Raw genomic sequence first — 22,664 nt, forward strand, 5'->3', positions numbered from 1 at the left:
TTACAGGCACATGCCACCACGCCCAGCTAATTTTTTGGTATTTTTAGTAGAGACAGGGTTTCACCATGTTGGCCAAGTTAGTCTTGAATTCCTGACCTCAAGAGATCTGCCTGCCTCGGCCTCCCAAAGTGCTGGGATTACAGGCGTGAGCCACTGTGCTTGGCCTCCTACTCCTTTTAAATTGTGTTTCACTTTGTATAATTTTGATTGACTTATATTCAGGTTTCCTGATTCTTTCCTTAGCTGGGTCTAGTGTGCTAATAAGTCCATCAAAGAAGTATTCATTTCTGATAATTGTGTTTTGTATATTTTGCATTACTATTTGACTATTTATTTATTTATTGAGATGGAGTTTCGCTCATGTTGCCCGGGCTGGAGTGCAACTCAACTCACTGCAACCTCCACCTCCTGGGTTCAAGCGATTCTTCTGCCTCAGCCTCCTGAGTAGCTGGGATTACAGGTGCCCGCCACCATACCCGGCTAATTTTTGTATTTTACTGGAGACAGGGTTTCACCATGTTGGCCAGGCTAGCCTTGAACTCCTGACCTCAGGTGATTCCCCAGCCTTGGCCTCCGAAAATGCTGCGATTACAAGTGTGAGTCACCGTGCCCGGCTCCATTTGAATGTTTAAAAATAGTTTTCTTGGCTGGTCACGGTGGCTCATGCCTGTAATCCCAGCAATTTGGGAGGCCGAGGCAGGCAGATCACGAGGTCAGCAGATCAAGAGCATCCTGGCTAACACGGTGAAACCCCGTCTCTACTAAAAATATAAAAAATTAGACGGGCGTGGTGGCGGGCGCCTATAGTCCCAGCTACTTGGGAGGGTGAGGCAGGAGAATGGCGTGAACCCGGGAGGCGGAGGTTGCAGTGAGCCAAGATGGCGCCACTGCACTCCAGCCGGGCGACAGACCAAGACTCTGTCTCAAAAAACAACAAAGAAAGAGTTTTCTTGGCCGGATGTGGTGGCACTCACCTGTAATCCCAACTACTCAGGAGGCAGAGGCAGGAGAATTGCTTGAACCCAGGAGGCAGAAATTGCAGTGAGCTGGGATGGGGCCACTGCACTCCAACCTGGGCAACAGAGCAAGACTCCATCTCAAAAAAAAAAAAAAAAAGTTTTCTTTTTTTCCTGCTGAAATTCTCCATCTCTTCATGAATGTTCATCTTTTACATTAGATCCTTCAACATATTAATCATGGTTATTTTAAATTTCATTTGTGATTATGCTAAAACTGAGTTATCTGTAAGTCTGGTTCTATTTATTACATTATCTTCTGAATTTTATTTTTTCTTTCTGTGTGTCTTACACATTTTGATTGAATTCTTGATTATTACTTCTAGACTTTTTTTTTTTGTTTAAATCTTATCAAATCCCAGTCTGAATAAATCCAACTTTCTTTCTATTATATTTGCTCCTAGTCTACTGAATGTTGCTAAAGTAAGTCCTAGGCTTATTGATAGTAATATAGATTCATGTGCTGTAATTATAGTTAGAGCTTTGATGTTATCTGCATTTCTTTTACTAATCTAAGTATTTGATACTAATTTTATCTTCGTTCTTTCCTTCTGATTGAGGAATTCTTTCTCTCTGCTTTCCTTTCTCTCTCATTGTTCCATCTTTTGAAAACTGTTTTCAGATTTCTATTTGTTAGTCCTCATTTTGATCTGCCTCTTTGCTTCCTTCTAGCTCCCTGTGGTAAGTATGCCAGTAAGGTATATTTATTCATTGTGGAGAATTTATTTAATGATAGCTACCACTTTTATATGCTTTCAATAAATGGTTCCAGGCACTGTGCTCAACGTTTTACATGGATTATTTGTTTCTCTGTGTTTTCTTTAGACAATAAGTTCTTTAATGTAAAGAATTCTCAGTACTTTGCAGTCAGTAAATAACTACATGAATGAAACTACGGATTCCATATAGAGACAGGGAAGTTTATAGCTGTAAATGCCTACATTTAAAAAAGAAAAAATCAGAAATCGGCCACCTAGCTTTATACTTTAAGGAACTAGAAAAAGAAGAGCAAACTAAACCCACAATAATAGAGAAAATCAAGGAAACTAAAAGTTGATTCTTTGAAAAGATCAACAAAACTGATGAAACTTTAGACTGACAAAGAAAAAGAGAAGATGCAAATAACTAAAATCAGGAAAAAAACAAAACAAAACAAAACTGGGGACATTACTACTGGTTGACCTTACAGAGATAAAAAGGATAAGAGAATACTGTGGGCTGGGCATGGTGGCTCACGCCTGTAATCCTAGCACTTTGGGAGGCTGAGGCAGGCAGATTGCCTGAGGTCAGGAGTTTGACACCAGCTTGGCCAACATGGTGAAACCCTGTCTCTACTAAAAATACAAAAAAAACTAGCCGGGCGTGGGGGTTCATGCCTGTAATCCTAGCTCCTTGGGGGAAGTGGGGATGGGGGTTGGCGGGGGGGTGGTGGTGTGCTGAAGCAGGAGAATTGCTTGAACCCAGGAGGTGGAGGTTGCAGTGAGCTGAGATCTCGCCATTGTACTCCAGCTTGTGTGACAGAGCGAGACTCCGTCTTAAAAAAAAAAAAAAAAAAGAACAATTCTATGTCAATGAATTAGATAATCCAGAAGAAATTTGCAAATTCCTTAAAACCTACTTAAACTGATTCAAGAAGAAATAGAAAATCTCAATTGACCTATAACAAGCAAATAGATTGAATTAGTAACCAGAATCTTTCCAACACAGGAAAGTGCTAAATCAAATGGTTTCACCAGTGAGTTCTACCATATATTTAAAGAATTAGGCCAGGCGCAGTGGCTCACGCCTGTAATCCTAGCACTTTGTGAGGCTGAGGCAGGTGGATCACAAGGTCAGGAGTTCGAGACCAGCTTGGCCAATATGGTGAAACACCTTCTCTACTAAAAACACAAAAATGAGCTGGGCATGGTGATGGGTGCCTGTTGTCCCAGCTGCTCAGGAGGCTAAGGCAGGAAAATCACTTGAGCCCGGGAAGCGGAGGTTACAGTGAGCCAAGATCGTGCCACTACACTTCAGCCTGGGCAACACAGTGAGAGTCTGTCAAAAAATAAAAAAATGAAAAAGAAAAAGAAAAACAAAACAAAAAATTAACACCCAGCCTGGGCAACATGGTGAGACCAGGTCTCTACTAAAAATCCAAAAAATTAGCCAGGCATGGTGGTACGTGCCTGTAGTCTTAGCTATTTGGGAGGCTGAGGTGGGAGGATTGCTTGAGCCCAGGAAACTGAAGCTGTAGTGAGCCATGACCATACCACTACACTCCAGCTTGGGTGACAGAGCAAGACCCTGTCTCAAAAAAATAAAAAAGAAAAACAAATTAACACCAATCCTTCTCAAATTCTTCCAAAAAAATTGAAGATGAAGGAATTTTTTTTTTTTTTTTGGAGATGGAGTCTCACTCTGTCTCCCAGGCTGGAGTGCAGTGGCACAATCTCGGCTTACTGCAACCTCTGCTTCCTGAATTCAAGCAGTTCTCATGCTTCAGCCTCCTGGGTAGCTGGGACTACAGGCACCTGCCACCATGCCCGGCTACTTGTTGTATTTTCAGTAGAGATGGAGTTTCCCCATGTTGACCAGGCTGATCTTGAACTCCCAACCTCATATCCACCCACCTCGCACTCCCAAAGTGCTGGGATTATAGGCGTGAGCAAAGGAACATTTTCTTATTCATTCTACAAAGCCAGCATTACCCTGATGCCGCAACTGGATAAAGATATCACAAGAAAATTACAGGTCAAAATCCCTTTTTAATATAGACGTGAAAGTCCTCAAGAATATATTAGCAAACCGAATCCAACAGCATAGTAAAAGGATTATTTACCATGGCCAGGTAGGATTTTCTTAGTAATGCAAGAGTGATTTGACATAAAATCAATAAATGTAATACATGATATTAATAGAACTAAAGAAAAAAAAATGCATGATCATCTCAATTGACACAGAAAAAGCATTTGACGAAATTCAATGCCCTTTCATGATTGAAAACTCTCAGAAAGCTAACAGAGGGAAAATACCTCAACATGATAAAAAGTGCTTATGAGAAACCCATAGCTAACATCATGGTCAGTGGTGAAAGACTGAAAGTTTTCTCGCTAAGATCAGGAACAACACGAGGATGCCTGTGCTCTCCACTACTGTTCAATGTTGTACTGAAAGTTCTAGCAAGAGCTAGGTGACAAGAAAAAAACAACATTGTATTTGAAAGGAAGATGTAAAACTATATTTACAGATAACATGATTCTACATGTAGAAAATCCCAAAGAATCCACCGGGAAATTACTAAAGCTAATAAAATCAGCAAAGTTGCAAGATACAAAGTCAGCACACAAAAATCAGCAGTGTTTCTATATATCAGAAATGAATAGTCTGAAATGAAAACTAACAAAGCAATCCTATTCACATTAGCATCTAAAAGAATTAAATAGGCCTGGAGTCACAACACTTTGGGAAGCTAAGGTGGGTGGATGGCTTGAGCCCAAGAGTTCAAGACCAGCCTGGGCAACATGGTGAGACCACGTCTCTACAAAAAATACAAAAATTAGCTGGGTATGATGGTACACGCCTGTGCCCCAGCTACTTGGGAGGCCGAGGTGGGAGGATCACTTGGGCCTGGAAGGTAGAGGTTGCAGTGAGCCGAGATCATGCCACTGCACTTCAGCAGTCTGGGTGACAGAGTGAGACCCTGCCTCAAAAAAAAAAAAAAAAAAAAGGATGAAATATTTAGGAATAAACCTAACCAAGGAATTGAAAGACTTGTACCCTGAAAACTCTAAGAAAAAATTAGAGTTTTTTAGACTCTAATTTTTCAGTGAAAAAATTGTGGGACACCTAGACAAATGGGAAGACAGCCCATGTTTATGGGGAAGAAGATTTAACATTGTTAAGACATCAATATTACCTGTCTTAGTCCTTCTTTATGTTGCTATAAAGGAATAGATGAAGCTGGGTAATTTATAAAGTAAGGAAGTTTATTTGGCTCATGGTTCTGCAGGCTGTGCAAGAAGCATGGTGCCAGCATCTACTTGGCTTCTGATGAAGGCCTTCGGCTGCTTCCACTCATGGCAGAAAGTGAAGGGGACCTGCATGTGTGGAGAGCACATGGCAAGAGAGAGAAGGGGAAGGTCCTAGGCTCTTCGTTTCACAACCAGCTCTTGTGGGAACTAGTAGAGTAAGAACTCTTTCCCTCTTTCCCCAACAAGGGAGGACATTAATCTACTCATGAGGGATCTGCCGCCATGATCCAGTCACCTCTGATAAGGCCTCCACCTCCAACTTTGGAATCAAATTTTAACATGAGGTTTGTGGGGGACAAACATCCAAATATAGCACTACCCAAAATGAGTTATGTCTTCAGCACTAATTTCTGTCAATATTCCAACAGTCTTTTTTACAGAAATGGAAGAGCCACATCTCAAATTCGTATGTAATTGCAAGTAGCCCTGAATAGCCAAAACAATTTTTAAAAAGAAGAATAAAATTGGAAGACTAACACCTCCTGACTTTGAAAGTTGCCACAAAACTGCAATAATTAAAATAGTATAAACTGGGCATGGTAACATGCACCTGTAGTCCCAGCTATTCGGGAAGCTGAGATGGGAGGATTGCATGAGCCCAGGAGTTTGAATCCAGCCTGGGCAACATAGTGAGACTTTCATCTCTAAAAAGAAACAAATGAAAACAAAGAAAACAATATGGTACTGGCATAAGAACAGACATATTGACCAATGGAATAGAATAGAGAGCCCAGAAATAAATTCTCACATATGTGACAATTTATTTCTGATAAAGGTGCCGAGACCATTTAATGGAACAAGGATCATCTTTTCAACTAACGGTGCTGGGAGAACTGGGTATCCATATATAAAAGAATGAAAGTAGACCCTTAACATTTACCATATAAAAAAAATTAGACTTGGTGCGGTGGCTTATGCCTGTAATCCCAGCACTTTGGGAGGCAGAGACGGGTGGATCACCTGAGGTCAGGAGTTCGAGACCAGCCTGGCCAACATGGTGAAACCCCGTCTCTACTAAAAATACAACAATTAGCTGTGTGTAGTGGCATGCGCCTGTAATCCCAACTACTCAGGAGACAGAGGCAGGAGATTCGCTTGGACCTGGGAGGTGGAGGTTGCAATGAGCCGAGATTGCACCACTGCATTCCAGCCTGGGCGGCAGAGCGAGACTTCATCTCAAAAAAAAAAAAAAAAAAAAAAAAAATTAGCTCAACGTGGATTAAAAACCTAAACTAAAGAGATAAGACTCTTAAAAGAAAATGTAGGGCAAAACTTTCATGACATTGGATTTGGCCTCATTTTTTTTGAGATGGAGTCTTGCTCTGTCGCCCAGGCTGGAGTGCAGTGGCGTGATCTCTGCTCACTGCAAGCTCCACCTCCCAGGTTCACACCATTCTCCTGCCTCAGCCTCCCGAGTAGCTGGGACTACAGGCGCCTGCCACCACACCCAGCTAATTTTTTGTATTTTTAGTATAGACGGGGTTTCACCGTGTTAACCAGGATGGTCTCGATCTCCTGACCTCATGATCTGCCTGCCTCAGCCTCCCAAAGTGCTGGGATTACAAACGTGAGCCACCGCGCCAGCCTTGGCCTCATTGTTTATGGATATGACACCAAAATCATAGGCAACAGCAAAAAATAGACAAATGTACATGGCTACCTGCTAATGAAAAAAAATAGATAAAGGGACTTCATCAAAATGATGAAAAAAAAATGAACATATGTACATCAAAGGATACTATCAACAAGAAAGGCCACCCACTGAATGGGAGAAATTATTTGCAAATAATATATCTGATAAGGGACTTAAATCTAGAATATATAAAGAACTCTTACAATAATAACAACAAAACCCTTATTTTCTAAAATATGCAAAAGGCCAAACACAGTGGCTTATATCTGTTATCCTAGCACTTTGGGAGGCCAAGGAAGGAGGATTGCTTGAGCACAGGAGTTTGAGACCAGACTGGGCAACATGGCAAAACCCTGTCGCTACAAAACAAAACATTAGCTTGGCATGGTGGCATACACCTGTGGTTCCAGCTACTCAGGAGGCTGAGATGGTAGGTCAGGAGGCTGAGATGGTAGGATTGCTTGAGCCCAGGAGTTCAAGGCTGCAGTCAAACATGTTCACACCACTGCACTCCAACCTGGGTGACAGAGGGAGACCCTGTCTTTGAAAAAAAAAGTGTGAAGGACTTCAGTAGACATTTTCCAAAGAAAATATACAAATGGGCAGTAAGCCCATGGAAAGATGCTCAACATAGTCATTAGAGAAACATAAATTCAAAAAGCCAAAATGAAATACCACTTTATACCCACTAGGATGGTGTTGTGAACTGAATTATGTCTCCTTCCTGCCTCCCAAAATTCCTGTGTTGAATTCCTAACCCCTGATGTGACTGTTTTTGGAGAGAGGACTTTTAAGGAGGTGATAAGGTTAAATGAGGTCATAAGGGTAGAGTCCTAATCTGATAGAAGTTGTCTTTATAAGGAGAGGAAGAGACACCAGAAATATCTCTCTTTTTGCCTGTACAGAAGACAGGCCATGTGAAGATACAGCGAGAAGATGGCTATCTGCAAGTCAGAAAGAGAGGCCTCATCAGAAACCAACCCTATTGTCATACTGATCCTAGATTTCTATCCCCTGGAACTGCAAAGAAATAAATTTCTATTGTTTAACCCACCAAGTCTGTGCTATCTTTTTATGGCAGCTTGAGCTAACTAATATAGATATGTGTAATCAAAAAAACCTGAAAATAAATGTTTGTGAGGATGTGGAGAAATTAGAACCCACATGCATTGCTGGTGGGACTATAAAATGCCTCAGCTGCTGTAGAAAACAGTTTAGCATTTTCTCAAAATGTTAAAACATAGAATTACCATATGACCCAGCTATACCACTCTTAGTTATATGTCGAAAGTATTGAAAACACATATTGGATGTCCATGTTTGTAGCAGCATTATTCATGATAGCCAAAAGTGGGAATCTCAACAAAAGACTGGATAAACAAGTATCCAACAACAAATGACTAGATAAATACATACAATGGAATATAAATATTCAGCCACAAAAAGGAATGAAATTTTGATTTATGCTGCTGCAGACCACTTTGAGAACCAATGATTTAGATAAATGTTTTAGGAAGATAACTTTGGTGGCAGGATAGAGAAGGGACACTTGGAAAAACAGACAGGATAATTCAAGTGAAAGAAGAGGAAGGTCTAAATTTTAATTTAGGTCTAAATTTGAATTTGAGTGCAGATGAGAAGGAAAAGACAGATTTAGGGGATAGATCAAAAGTGGAATTGATTTAGAGAATTGTGGTTCTGTCTTACTTTTGATGCTTTTAGAGAAAAAAGGAAATTGCAGGTATGTCTTTGACATAATGAAATTATTGCCCATCTTTGTGCCAGATTTTATCCCTAATCTCCATGTATTCAATTTACATCATTAATCTAAATTATTCAAGATAAGTTGAAAATTTCTACAGTACCATAATAATAATAAACTAAACTAAATTAATAATGATTTGGAGGAGGAATGAGCTATTCAGTTACCTGCTTCTACTTACTGTGTTAACTTGAGAGTTTATGACTATGCTTTTTATCAGCTTCTGAATTTACATAAACTGTATTGAACATAAATAGCACTATATGCAGATCTGTATGTCATTTAGGGGAGTTTTAGAGACTACTGTCTTTTCCACTGCTTAGACCCCCAATAATGAAAAAAATACTACAAATTTGTTCATATACTTGGTTCTTGATTTTTCATTTTGAAGGCTTTTTTCCGCTTCCTCAAACAGCACTTCAAATGCTTCACCTTCAGAAGGCACACCACTAGCAGGAAGTTATGGATGTACTCCTCATTCATTCCCAAAGTTCCAGCATCCTTCTCATGAACTTTTGAAGGAAAATGGCTTTACCCAACAAGTGTACCACAAATATCGTCGAAGATGCCTAAGTGGTAAGATGCTTGTCCTTTATCTATCTATTTAAGATATTTAAAATTAAAATATAATTTTAAAAAATTTAATATGTTGTCCTTTAATATCAAGTTAAGATATTCTTTTATTGTTAGACTATAAATAGTTTTACTTTCAGTAAATGTGTTTATATATATTCTTTATTTATGTACTTTTTAACTTAGACACATTAGGAAATAAAAATTAACAAACTCAGCCGAGCATGGTAGTTCATGCCTGTAATCTCAGCACTTTGGGAGACCAAAGCAGGGAGATCACTTGAGGTCAGGAGTTTGAGACTGGCCTGGCCAACATAGTGAAACTCCTTCTCTACTAAAAATACAAAAGTTAGCCAGATGTGATGGCAGGCGACTGTAATCCCAGCTACTCAGGAGGTTGAGGCAGGAGAATTGCTGAGACCTGGGAGGCAGAGGTTGCAGTGAACCGAAATCGTGCCATTGCACTCTAGCCTGGGCGACAGAGTGAGACTCCGTTTCAAAAAAAGAAAAAAAAATTTAATATACTCTTCTTGTTGCTATTGGCAGATATTTATAATTTAAGCAATGAGTCAGAAAATTGATTTAACATTTGTCAGCTATTTCAGCAGTCCTCAATCCTTTTGGCATCAGCAACCTGTTTCATGGAAGACAATCTTTCCGTGGGGGATGGTTTTAGATAAAACTGTTCCACCTCAGATCATCAGGTATTAGATTCCCTTAAGGAGTGGCCAATCTAGATCCCTCACATCTGCAGTTCACAATAGGGTACCAGTCTGTGACCAGGGGGTGGGAGATCCCCGCTCTATTTAGAAGAAAGCTAAATACACTTTGAGGATTATACTGTTGAGCTTTCTTCATTTTATATATAACATCTGCTCTCTTGTCTTTAAAAAGTATGTTTAATAAAATAATATTTTATGTAACTTTTTCAGAGAGAAAACGCTTGGGAATTGGTCAGTCCCAAGAAATGAATACCCTCTTTCGTTTCTGGTCCTTTTTCCTCAGAGATCACTTCAATAAAAAAATGTATGAGGAATTTAGACAACTTGCTTGGGAAGATGCAAAAGAAAATTACAGGTAAGATATTTTCTTTTACACTTTGAGGGAGTTTTAATTTTTTCTTCTTCTTTTTTTCTTTCCCCAGGTAGATCCGATAGAGGGAGTTTTTAGAAAATAATTTTAAAAACTAGTACTGAAGTAACCTGATTTTGAACTGTGAAAGTAGCACAATATAACTAGAGGGAGGGCTGTATTAGTTTCCTATTTCTGCATTGCAAATTACCCCAAAACTCCATAGGTTAAAACAATAAACATTTGCTAGTTCACAGCTTCAAAGAGTTGAGACTCCAGGAACCGCTTAGCTGGATGGTTCTGGCTCATGGTTTCTCATGAGCTTGCAGCCAAGATGTTGAAGGCAGCTGCAGTGTCTGAAGACTTGGCCTGGGCTGGAGGTTCTTTTTCAAGTTCATTCACATGGCTGTTGGCAGGAGGCTTCAGTTCCTTGCCACATTGACCTTCCCTAGGGCATTTTACAATATGGTTTTACCCTGAGTGAGTAAGGCTTCCAAAATTGAAGCCTCAGTATTTTATACAACCTGCACTTGGAAGTGGCATACCATTATTTCTGCCATATTGTATTGTCGATACAGACCAGGCCTGGCACAGTATGGGAGGGTACTATACAAGGTTAATACCAAGAGATGGGATCATTAGGAACCATCTTAGAGGCTGGCACAAGGGCTGAATGAAATTACAAAACTTTTCTCTCCCATGCTGCCACCATTACAGACTTCCCTTGCATGTACAGATACATACCCCAATTGATATATACTTAGAGCCAACCCAGTTCTTAAGATTCTTTAAGAAAAAAAAAGCAAGGCATCTCACAATACGTCCCTTGACTCACCTTGTCTAATTTTTTCCCCACTAGTCCTCTAGTACTCTGGGCAGCAGTGGTACTGATACATATTCTTCAAATGAACCAAGCTCTCTAGCCTCTGGACAGCTGTGCATGTTCTTAACTTTGCTTCTACTTCTCTTCATCCTCCCTGTGCTTTTCTAAATCCTATTCTTTTTATCCCAGCTTAGACCTTGCTTTCTTCAGAAATGTTCACGGAAAGTCTTGAGAGTGCCTGTAGGGCTGAGTGAGGGCAGACCAAGAGGGTAAGAAGGAACATGGCATGGACTCAAGAAGGCTATTTATTCATGGGCAAAAGGAGAAAGGAACGAGACATGGAGAGAAGGGAAAAAGATGATTTTTCATTCAATCATATTTACCTAAATGTACCCTTCTTTAAGTTCTGAAAATGGATTCCTCTTATAAATCTCAAATAAGAATATATTGTTTATCAGATATTGTGATCTTTGAGAAGAATGCAAGGTGCTACAAATAAATTTTTCTGATTAAAAACACAAAAATTTCTTTGTGTTGACTTATGTAAAAACAAAGCCTGTTTAATTTTTATCTGTTATCTATATCAGGAACAGCAGATCCATGGCATGTTTAGCTCTTTTTCCTCTATTACTGATATCTCTAATCAATCCCTGTTATGTTTTATGTTCTTTCTTACCACACTTTTCAGATTTATACTCTTCCTTATGACTTTAATAGCTACTGCCAGTTTACCAGAGTTGGCATAAAAGGCAAAATTTGCCATTCCTGATCTCATTGTTCTTTTTCAAACTATGGTTTGCTACCTATTCGTCAATCAAAAATCAATTTAGTGGTTCTAACGTGCTTTTAAAAATGCAGTAGAAAATACCAGACTGCACTGAGCATAGTAATTCATACATACAAATTTAATTCATACCCACATACATACAAATTTAAGAACTGTTTTGCAAAACATACATATTTTTATGTACACACATATAGAGATGTACATGTTGATTTAGTTATAAGGTAAAATATTTTTTATAGTGTTGGACCTAGTCAGAAAAGTTTGAAAGCCATTGTTTTAATTGATCTCAGCATATTTTGCTATTTATGCAATTTCTGTTTGTTCCTTAAGACTTTCTAATAACTTCTCTGATTCCATTTCCACCCAAGTCTAGTTTGGGAGTTCTTCTTCTGTGTTTCTATACACATAATTCTGCATATGTTTCTAATACCTTTGTAACATAGTTTCCTACCTTTGGTTCTGTTTCTGCAGGATTTACCACTCGACTGTATTAGCTACTTCTTAGGAAGTAGTGGTTAAGCACCTGAAGTCCTTGAAATCAGGACTATGTTTGAGTCCCAGCCATTAATTTACAGATGACAGATTGTAATCCCACCAGGCTTTATGTTCTTTATAAAAAGTAGGTTAAGCCAGGCATGGTGGCTCACACCTGTAATCCTTGCACTTTGGGAGGCCGAGGCAGGCAGATCACTGAGGCCAGGAGTTTGAGACTAGCCTGGCCAACATGGCAAAACCTCATCTCTTCTAAAAATAGAAAAATTAGATTGGCGTGGTGGCCTGCGCTTATAGCTACTTGGGAGGCTGAAACATGAGAACTGCTTGAGCCTGGGAGGAGGAGATTGCAGTGAGCAGAGGTTGCGCTACTGCACTTCAGTCTGGGTGACAGAGCAAGACCCTGTCTCAACAACAACAAAAAAGGTTAAATTATGATACATACTCTCTCACAGGGTTATTGTGAAGGTTACACTAAGCATTTAAAGGGCCTAACACCTTAACTTATGTATAGTAAGTGCTTGATAGATGATTCCCTCCCTCCCTCCTTCCCTTCCTCCTCTCCTCTCCTCTCCTCTCCTCTCCTCTCCTCTCCTCTCCTTCCTCTCCTCTCCTTCCTTTCTTTCTCTTTCTCTCTCTCTTTCTCTCCTCTCTCCCTCCCTCCCTCTCTCTCTCTTTTCCTTTCTTTTCTTTTTTCTTTCTTTCTTTCCTTCTTTTCTTTCCTTTCCTTTTCTTTTCTTTTTTGAGACAAAGTAGCACTGTTGCCTAGGCTGGAGTGCAGTGTCACCACCTCGGCTCACTGTAACCTCTGCCTCCTGGGTTCAGGCGATTCTTCTGCCTCAGCCTCCCAAGTAGCTGGGATCACAGGTGCCCACCACCCCACCAGGCTAATGTTTGTATTTTTAGTAGAAATGGGGTTTTACCATATTGGCCAGGCTGGTCTTGAACACCTGACCTCAAGTGATCCACCCACCTCGGCCTCCCAAAGTGCTAGGATTACAGGCATGAGCCACGGTGGCTGGCCAGATGATTATTGTTATTATGGAATTGTTACTAATTCTGTCCATTGGTTGAAAGTAGTAATAATGTGATTTCAGGAAGGAGGGGGAGAGCTAACATTTCTTACATGTCTTCAATGTGCTAGCTGTGGTCTAGAAGGTTTACAAATACCTATTTTTGAAAAATAGGATCTAATTGACTCAATTTTCAGTGATATAATTACAAGCCCATGATTCAAATATAGTTCCTTCTGGTTCTAAGCCTCTAGGTCTTCTACTCCTCTGAGCTGTCTTGAAGTAAGTGGTAAATGAGTAAATGACAACTGAGAGCACTAATCATTTGCCTCGGTCCTTCACTCCAGCAGTTATGCTGCATGTTTGGGTTGTGTTATTAATGTCATACTTTTGGTCTTTGGAATAGTTTGCTAAGAAATAAGAGTAAAAATCCAAATATTGCCTATTCAATATAAATGTTGTATTGAGTATTAATCCTTTATCAATAATCTAAGAATTTCTGTATTCCTCTGAAATATGATTTACTTGATAAAAACCAAAAACTTACTTCTCCAGAAATAGAGAGAGATACCTAGGCTTCACCTCAAAGATTCTGATTTTGGGTACAAAAAATAAAAATGATTGGAAAGAATGAATAAGACCTACTCTTTGATAGCATAATAGGGTGACTATAGTCAGTGGTAGCTTAATTGTGCATTTTAAAATGGCTGAAAGAAGCCTGGCATGGTGGCTCATGCTTGTAATCCCAGCACTTTGGGAGGCCGAGGTGGGTGGATCACGTGACATCAGGAGTTGAAGACCAGCCTGGCCAACATGGTGAAACCCCGTTTCTACCAAAAATCAAAAATTAGCCAGACATTGTGGCAGGCGCCTGTAATCCCAGCTACTCGGGAGGCTGAGGCAGAAGAATTGCTTGAACCCAGTAGGTGGAGGTTGCAGTGAGCCGAGATTGCACCACTGCACTCCAGCGTGGGCAACAAGAGCAAAACTCTGTCTCAAAAGAATAAATAAATAAATAAAATTTAAAAAATGAATAAATAAAGTGGCTTAAAGAGTGTAATTGAATTGTTTGTAACTCAAAGGATAAATACTTGAGGGGGTGGATACTCCATTCCCCATGACAGGCTTATCTCACATTGCATGCCTGTATCAAAACATGTCATGTGCCCCATAAATATATGCACCCACTGTGTACCCACAAAAATTTTAAAAATTAAAAAAAAAAGATCCTGATTCCATCGGTTTGGAGCAGAGCCTGGGCATCAGTATTTTTTAAAAGCTCCCCAGATGATTATAATATGTAGCTAAGACTGAGAACAACTGATGTCGGTATAGTATGATCCCATAAGAGGAACATCAAAGCAAGTTTGTCATTGTGAACTGTGGCTCCTTTAGTCTTTGATCTCCTTAGACTTCAGTCATGCAAGCTCAACCAGTAGCATCACTTAAGGCTATGGGAGCCAAGGGCTCAGGTTAGTGTTTAAGTGTGTAGTTGGCAGTCCTGCATTTCTCTTATTGGCTTGCCAGACCATCACTCTTCGTCTTGTAAATAAGCTAGTTACAAAAGAGACACACAATCACACACCCTGCTTCCTGTGACTGACAGCCTGTTAACATTATGTTAGCAGAATGGAGAGGTTGCAGCCTTTCTGCTGAGGTACCCAGAAAGACTCAGGATTCTAACTTAGGAGTGTTTTAATTGTGGTATCTTTTAGTGGAGTCAGCTAGACAAGGTCTTTTTGTTGCCATCTTACAGCATTGTTTCACTTCCGTGGGTTCTGCTCATCACCTGTGGTTGAAGGTTGTAGTGATTTTAGCTCTATTAGCAATGTATCTACTATTAATTGTACTTTATAATGAAAGCAGGGAGGCTCTCTTAACCATTTAATTATGTTTGTACCATTATAGTTGAATGGGACAACCACACCTAGGATCTAGGGCACAGCTCTATGGTCTTTATCTTCCTAGAGTAAAGCTTACATTCAAGAGTATTTATTTAATACTGTGTACAAACACACCAGTATACATTTTGGTTTCGGGAAAATCTGACACATCCCCAATTTATCACTAAATCTTTTGGCCAGTTCTTCAGAAACACCAGGGAGAGATACTGTGTGCATCTAAAGAGGTCATACTGAACTGTCCAAGGGCTGCCTCTCATGCAGCAGGTTCTCTGTATACCTTCATGATGTGCTATGGCTGAGTCAACAAAAATAGCAAAGCCAGCTATGGATTACTAATTATCAGTTCAGTTAAAAATCTGCATACTGGCTGGACGCAGTGACTCACACCTGTAATCCCACTTTGGGAGGCCGAGGCGAATGGATCACCTGAGGTCAGGAGTTTGAGACCAGCCTGGCCAACATGGTAAAAACCCTTTTCTACTAAAAATACAAAAAATTAGCTGGGCACGGTGGTGGTCACCTGTAATCCCAGCTACTCAGGAGGCTGAGGCAGGAGAATAGCTTGAACCAGGGAGGCAGAGGTTGCAGTGAGCTGAGGTCGCACCATTGTACTCCAACCTGGACAGTAAGAGTGAGACTCAGTCTCAAAAAAATTAAAAAATCTGAATGCTAAGATGTTATTTTTCATTTAGGATTATTTGTGCCATGTTTGCTTATATTGATGTTACTACTATAGAGAGATTATATTTTATTATAAACCTTTTATTTTCTCTTTATAGGTATGGGTTAGAATGTCTGTTCAGGTTTTATAGTTATGGACTGGAAAAAAAATTCAGGCAAGAAATTTTTCAGGATTTCCAAGAAGAAACCAAAAAAGACTACGAATCTGGTAACAATAACATCAGAAAATTTATACTCTAATTGGAAATTGTAAACCTGAGTCTGTCAGTAAATAGGGAGGGAATTCATAGTTTTTTTCTTCAAGGCAAACCATTTAAGATCTTCATGCTATTATTATGTTTCTTGATGAAGGATGGGGCACCAGGTAGTAAGAAGGCCCTTCCTGGGAGGTGTTGGAAAGTAACTACTCTCAAGTCTTTCTTTTATGGAGGTATATTTTGTCATTATCCCTTTGACAAACATGGCTACTCACTGATGTTCCATTACATGAAAATTCTATGCAACATCAGCAGGTAAGCTTGAAAAGGCAGAAATAGCACAGTGGTTAAGAGTGCAGGCTCTGGGCCAGATTGCTAGGTCCAAATTCCCTTTCCACTATTTAGAATCTTTGTGACGGTGGGTAAATTGCCTATCCTTGCTATCCTCAGTTTTCTCATCTGTAACATATATGAGAACATCCATCTTTTGGGTTGTATATGGGTCAAATTAGTTTGATGCAAAATAAAGCACTTAATACTTGTTACATAGCAAATGCTCAATAAATATTAGCTGCCATTATTGCTTAATTCATTACATGTCTTATTCTCAAGATCTACAGTAAGCATATATTGGAAGATAAATTGTTTACTGCTGATAGGATTATATTTAATGTGAATCATTTTTAAAATTTTATATAATTTATAATGTATATTCTTCTTCGTTATTAGGTCAGCTGTATGGACTAGAAAAGTTTTGGGCTTATTTGAAATATTCTCAATCTACGGCACAGTCTATTGACCCAAAACTTCAGGAATACCTCTGTAGTTTTAAGAGGTTAGAAGACTTCCGTGTTGATGTAAGTTTTAAGTCGTTTCCTCTATTCTTTTTATTCTTCATATATTTCAATCTCTTATCAGTGACTTTTTAAGCTTTAATTTTGTAATTTTTATTTTTTAACTTTTTAGTTTTAAAATTAAACTTTGAAATAGATACAAAAATAGTTCAGAGAATTCCCATATACTCTGTTCACTCAGATTTCCCAAATGTTAACATCTTGCATAACCACAGTGCAATTGTTAATTCAATTTAATTTTCATATGCTTCTATAATTAAACATTTTCTAAATTTATTAATTTTTATCTGATATGCTAATTTGTCACTAGCAATGTGAAAACTTTTCACTTTTTAATGATCTTTTATCCATATACGTTCTGTAACATGTGCTGATATGGATTTAGGGTACCTGCATAATAAAATTAAGGAGAGAATGTTGTGTGCATGTGTGCAAGCACAAGAGTGGTGTCTTTTAGTTGAGTCAGCTAGACAGGGTCCTTTTGCTGCCATCTTATGACGATGTCCACTCTCATGAGTTCTTCTCATCACCTTTGGTTGAAGGTTGAACTTATGTAGGCTTTATCAATTTGATTTCAAAAGGAAAAGAAAACCATTAAAAAATGTCAAGAATCTAAGAAGATAAAGGAAAAGGAGGAAGAAGATAAATAAAAAATTAAGGAGAAAGGCTGGGCATGGTAACTCACACCTGTAATTCCAGCACTTTGGGAGGCTGAGGCGGGTGGATCACCTGATGCCAGTAGTTCAAGACCAGCCTGGTCAACATGGCAAAACCCTGTCTCTACTAAAAATACAAAAATTAACTGGGTGTGATGGTGCATGTGTGTAATCCCTGCTACTCGGGAGGCTGAGGCACAAGAATTGCTTGAACCTGGAAGGCGGAGGTTGCAGTGAGCCGAGATTGTGCCACTGCACTCCAACCTAGGCAACAGAATGAGACTCTGTCTAAAAAAAAAAAAAAAAAAGAGGAAGAAGAAAAATTTTAAATTTAAAAATAGAAAAGAAGTCAAAGGAAGGCTAGGTTCATCATCTCTGCTTTGTGTTGTAATTTGTCTTGCAGTTTTGTGTAAATGGACTTGATGACCCAGGGATAGGGTTAATAAAAGTGCCTGTCTCTTGAATTAAGAGCTATTTTTCTAGAGTGGTCTAACCAGTTCTATCACAAAGACATCCTTGCTCTATATTTGAGACTCTTGTCCCATCTGAACATAAGCCAAGAATTCAGGCCTCCTCCTTTAAGTACAACGGAGGATTGGATAAGGAGGTTGCTATCTTAATTTATCTCCACATAAAAATATTATTTCATTGGTGTCCAGTTCTGGGCTCCCAAATCTTGGTAACTGGAAAGGCCTAAAAAACTGACTTTTTTTGAATGCAGGATGCCTTTTCACTGGGTACTTAAACGTTTGAAGATGTTTAAATTTGGTATCATCAATAATACTCTCCAGTCTCCTTATCATAGGAATTCTAGATAAACCTTCAAACTTGCAATGACAATTTAACTTGGCATCTTTTTTATTCCTCTACTGCTTTCATTTATCTGTTAAACATTTTCACTTAAGCAAGCCTGGAATAGGAGATTGAGAAAGAGACTGGAGATACAAATCTTTTACAGCTGACGAAATTGAATAAAGAAGGCAAATTGCCTCGCTGAAACATTTTCTTGGAGGCAAGGAACCCAACCTTATACTTGTGCCCTATTAGATAGCTCAGGCCTAAAACATGAGAGAAGCTTAATAAACACATATTGAGGCCGGGCATGGTGGCTCACGCCTGTAATCCCAGCACTTTGGGAGGCCGAGGCGGGTGGATCACCTGACCTCAGGAGTTTGAGATCACCCAGGGCAACATGGTGAAACCCCGTCTCTACTAAAAATACAAAAAAATTAACCGGGTGTGGTGGCGGGCGCCTCTAGTCCCAGCTACCTGGGAGGCTGAGGCAGGAGAATCGCTTGAGCCCCAAAGGCGAAGGTTGCAGTGAGCCGAGATCACGCCACTGCACATCAGCTTAGGCTACAGAGTGAGACTCTGTCTCAAAAAAAAAAAAAAAAAAACCACAAAACAAACAAACAAACAAAAAAACACTCGGGCTACAGAGTGAGACTAGGTCTCAAAAAACAAAACAAAACAAAAACAAAAACCACAAACATATATTGAGTAAAAGAATGAGCAAATACTAGTAGGCTGATTTAGTTAGGAAGGAAATTTAAGTTTAGTATCTTAAGTTGCTGTTAAGTTTTTGTTATACTAATAAAATCTGTGGGGCGGGTGAACAGCGTGAACCCGGGAGGCGGAGGTTGCAGTGAGCGGAGATCGTGCCACTGCACTCCAGCCTGGGCGACAGAGCGAGACTCCGTCAAAAAAAAAATCTACTGAAGTGTCCATTTAACTTACTTTTTTTGGGGGAAAAGTCTAGCCTTAGGTTCTGAAGGGAGGAAAAACAGTAAAATTGTCAATGGTGTTGTCTTTCATCATTTGCAGCCCCCTATTAGTGAGGAATTTGGAAGAAAAAGACATTCATCTACTTCTGGTGAGGAGAGTAATCGTCATAGACTTCCACCTAATTCCTCTACAAAGCCACCAAATGCTGCTAAACCTACATCTACCAGTCAGCTTCAGGTCCCAATAAACGATCCCAGAAGGAATACTTCACCGGAGTCCAGTGACAATTCACATTAAACAGTGCTGCCTGTGGCCTGTGGTCTCAAGAAATGGTGAAATGCCTGAGAAATAGACTCTTACGAAAGTTCTTTGTCCTTGAAGTCAACGTTTACATCAGTATTTATTTAGGGAAAATCTTCTGATGTTTAATTGTGATAACCAGAAAGAAGAAAAAGAAAGAAAAGTGGTAGCATTTTTTCTAACAAGATAAATTCTAAAAATGTTTTCCCTGATTTCACAAACAAGGATAGTCTTGGTGACCTTTTATAGAGATCCTCTAGTAATGTATTTTGATCTCAGATTTCTTTTTCAAAGCCATGGTTTTACAAAAACAGCATTCCTTAAATATATTTAAAAAACAATACAAGGAATGCCTAACATTTCAGCTCATACTTCTTAAAGAAGATATAGTATGTTGTATTCTTCTATTCTATAGAGCTTTCTTAAAGAATCCACAATCCAATTACCCCACTGTCAATTCATATTTGAACTTACCAAAAACAAAGGAGGATTACGTATATATTTTTTAAATTCAAAAAAGAATATGAAATTATACATTTAGTATTTCTTTGAGACATATAGTTTAAAGAAAACTTTTTTTTTAAACAAAAGTAGGAATATATAGCAAGATTATAGTTACAGTGAGTTTGATGCTAGGTTTTGCTTTTCTCCCCCCAGTCATATCTCATGATTTCCACAGTTGTTGTATTGGTGTGGAGTTTTCTGAATTGGCATAAGCTGATTACATATTAGAGGTTTATTTTTATGATTCTATATAAACGTGCACAAGTAATTTAAAACCTACATTGGGGTTGGTTGGAATATTGTCCTGAACTAATTAAATCTTGCACTGTTTTGAATGCATCTGCTATTTATACATCTGCAAGTGGGTAGGTCATAAGGAGTCAGATTATCTTTAATTTAAAATGAATACTTAGTTTTACCTTTTTATTTTTTGTTTGATTTTGTTTTGTCTTTATAAATGTTTTCAAGAGTTATAGCAAATTGATTTCTAATTTTTATTGCTATTACAACTGATGTAAATGATAGTTTCAGTTTTTGTGAGATTAAAAAAATAAAGCACTTATTCTGAATTTTTTGAATTTTGAATTATTTTTATTTAGAATATAGTTGAAAAGCTGTAATATTCAGTTTTGCTGGTAAAAGACCATTAATTTTTGTGAATGAAGTTTCAATTATAAACTTACATCCACTTTTATTGAGCACTACATAATTTACAGATATTTTGTTGTACTGGCAAAAGCAAGTGGTTTCAATATGCTAGATTAATTTGTATTTTCTTTTTGAGCAGATTGGATGTCTTGTTCTTATAAATTATAATATTGAAATGCGTATAATCTTTGGATGGATGGGCTGTTAATTTGTAAATAGGTTTTCAGTAAGTTATTTCTCATAAGTAATAATTGGCAATTTTATAATATTTACTGTTTGGAGGGTCATTTTGATGCTTTAAATTGCTGAAATACTCAAATTTGAATATTCAGAAAATAAATTTATTTAGATATATTGTAAAGAGACTGCAAAACAAGCAATGGGTTAGAATAATAGATCTTCAAGTCTTTTCTTAAATGGGATATGTAGTTCCAGCTTTTCAGTGAGAAATTTCCAAACCATGCTTATTAGCTTTAAATAGTCTCCTGAAATGATCTATAAATTTTTCTCAGTGTCCTTTTTGTGTTGAACACACACATCTGAAACCTGTATTTAACCAGATATTTCTACTCAACTGAATATACAAGTGTAAATTTGATTGGAAAATTGTATATTATAAATGAAAATATAATAATCAAGAGTTTTGTGGTTTGTTTTAATTAGTAGTTTTATCATATTTTTATTATAAAAGTAATACATGTACGTTGGGAAATTTAGAAAAGCACAAAGAAGAAAATAAAGTACTTGTTATAAATAGAAGAAAAACCAAAATTGGTATCAGGCTATATATAATGTTATAACCTGCTTTTTTCACTTAATGGAGTTGAACGTTTTCCGATGTCATTAATATTTCTCATTACTTCTTTTTTTTAATTGTAGAGACGGGGTTTCACCATGTTGACCAGGCTGATCTTGAACTCCTGGTCTCAGGTGATCCACCTTCCTCGGCCTCCTAAAGTGCTTGAATTACAGGCATGAGCCACTGTGCCTGGCCAGTGATGTCATTAATATTTCTATTTCATGGCTTTTACTAGTTACATAGTATTCCAGCACGTGAATATACAAGAGTTTACTTAGCTAACTGCTGGCTGTTGAACTTTGACTGTGGCTAGGTTTTGGCTGTTACAAACAACAATTAATAGGCGAGCATGGTGGCTCACGCCTGTAATCCCAGCACTTTGGGAGACTGAGGCGGGTGGATCACTTGAGGTCAGGAGTGCGAGACCAGCCTGGCCAACATGATGAAACCCCATCTCTACTAAAAATACAAAAAACTAGCCCGGCATGGTGGCGCATGTCTGTAATGGCAGCTACTCGGGAGGCTGAGACAGGAGAATCACTTGAACCCAAGAGGCAGAGATTGCAGTGAACCGAGTCCACACCATTATTACACTCCAGCCTGGGCAACAGAGTGAGACTCCATCTCAAAAAAACAAAAAAAAAGTAAAAGAAAAACAAGCAACAATGAATAATATCCTTACAGGTAAATCTTTGTGTATAAAAGAGTTACTGTCAAGAACTCCTAGAAGTTGGAATTCTAAGTAAAAACATGTCTCCATTTAAGACCCTCTAGGAAGGCTGCACAGTTTACGCTTTCATCAACGACATCTGCTTCCCTACATCCTTATCAACACCAATTATGATAAATCTTTCTCTTTAGACTGATAAGCAAAAAATCATTTAAATCTCTCTCTCTCTTTTTTTTTTTTTTTGAGACGGAGCTTTGCTCTTGTTGCCCAGACTGGAGTGCAATGACGCGATCTTGGCTCACTGCAACCTCTGCCTTCCAGATCCAAGCGATTCTCCTGCCTCAGCCTCCCAAGTAGCTGCATGGAATGCACCACTATGCCCAGCTAATTTTGTGTTTTTAGTAGAGACGGGGTTTCACCATGTTGGCTAGGCTGGTCTCGAACTCCTGACCTCAGGTGATTCACCTTGTCTTCCCAAAGTGCTGGGATTACAGGCGTGAGCCACTGTGCCTGGCCACTAAATCTCATTATTAATGTCACCAT

The 22,664-nt window shown here is 38.7% G+C and overlaps 1 protein-coding gene across 16 annotated transcripts in view; it reads left to right on the top strand.

Annotated features, from left to right (window-relative positions):
* LARP1B (La ribonucleoprotein 1B) overlaps positions 1 to 21,286 on the top strand; it is a 154,060-nt gene extending 132,774 nt beyond the window's left edge. For 8 of the 16 annotated variants that reach the window (XM_037991850.2, XM_037991816.2, XM_037991825.2 and 5 more), the window contains 5 exons: positions 8,816 to 9,000; positions 9,930 to 10,074; positions 15,867 to 15,976; positions 16,695 to 16,822; positions 19,300 to 21,286. In XM_037991850.2, the coding sequence (XP_037847778.1) occupies positions 8,816 to 9,000; positions 9,930 to 10,074; positions 15,867 to 15,976; positions 16,695 to 16,822; positions 19,300 to 19,497 (766 nt within the window). In that variant the 3' untranslated portion in view covers positions 19,498 to 21,286. Of the gene's footprint in view, positions 1 to 8,815; positions 9,001 to 9,929; positions 10,075 to 15,866; positions 15,977 to 16,694; positions 16,823 to 19,299 lie in introns of those variants that run through there. The other 8 variants (XM_073017625.1, XM_037991817.2, XM_007999771.3 and 5 more) reach the window with 5 other exon arrangements.
* Positions 21,287 to 22,664: the final 1,378 nt, after the last annotated feature.

This window comes from Chlorocebus sabaeus, chromosome 7 (assembly GCF_047675955.1).
Source record: "Chlorocebus sabaeus isolate Y175 chromosome 7, mChlSab1.0.hap1, whole genome shotgun sequence".
NCBI classification, from domain to species: Eukaryota; Metazoa; Chordata; class Mammalia; order Primates; family Cercopithecidae; genus Chlorocebus; species Chlorocebus sabaeus.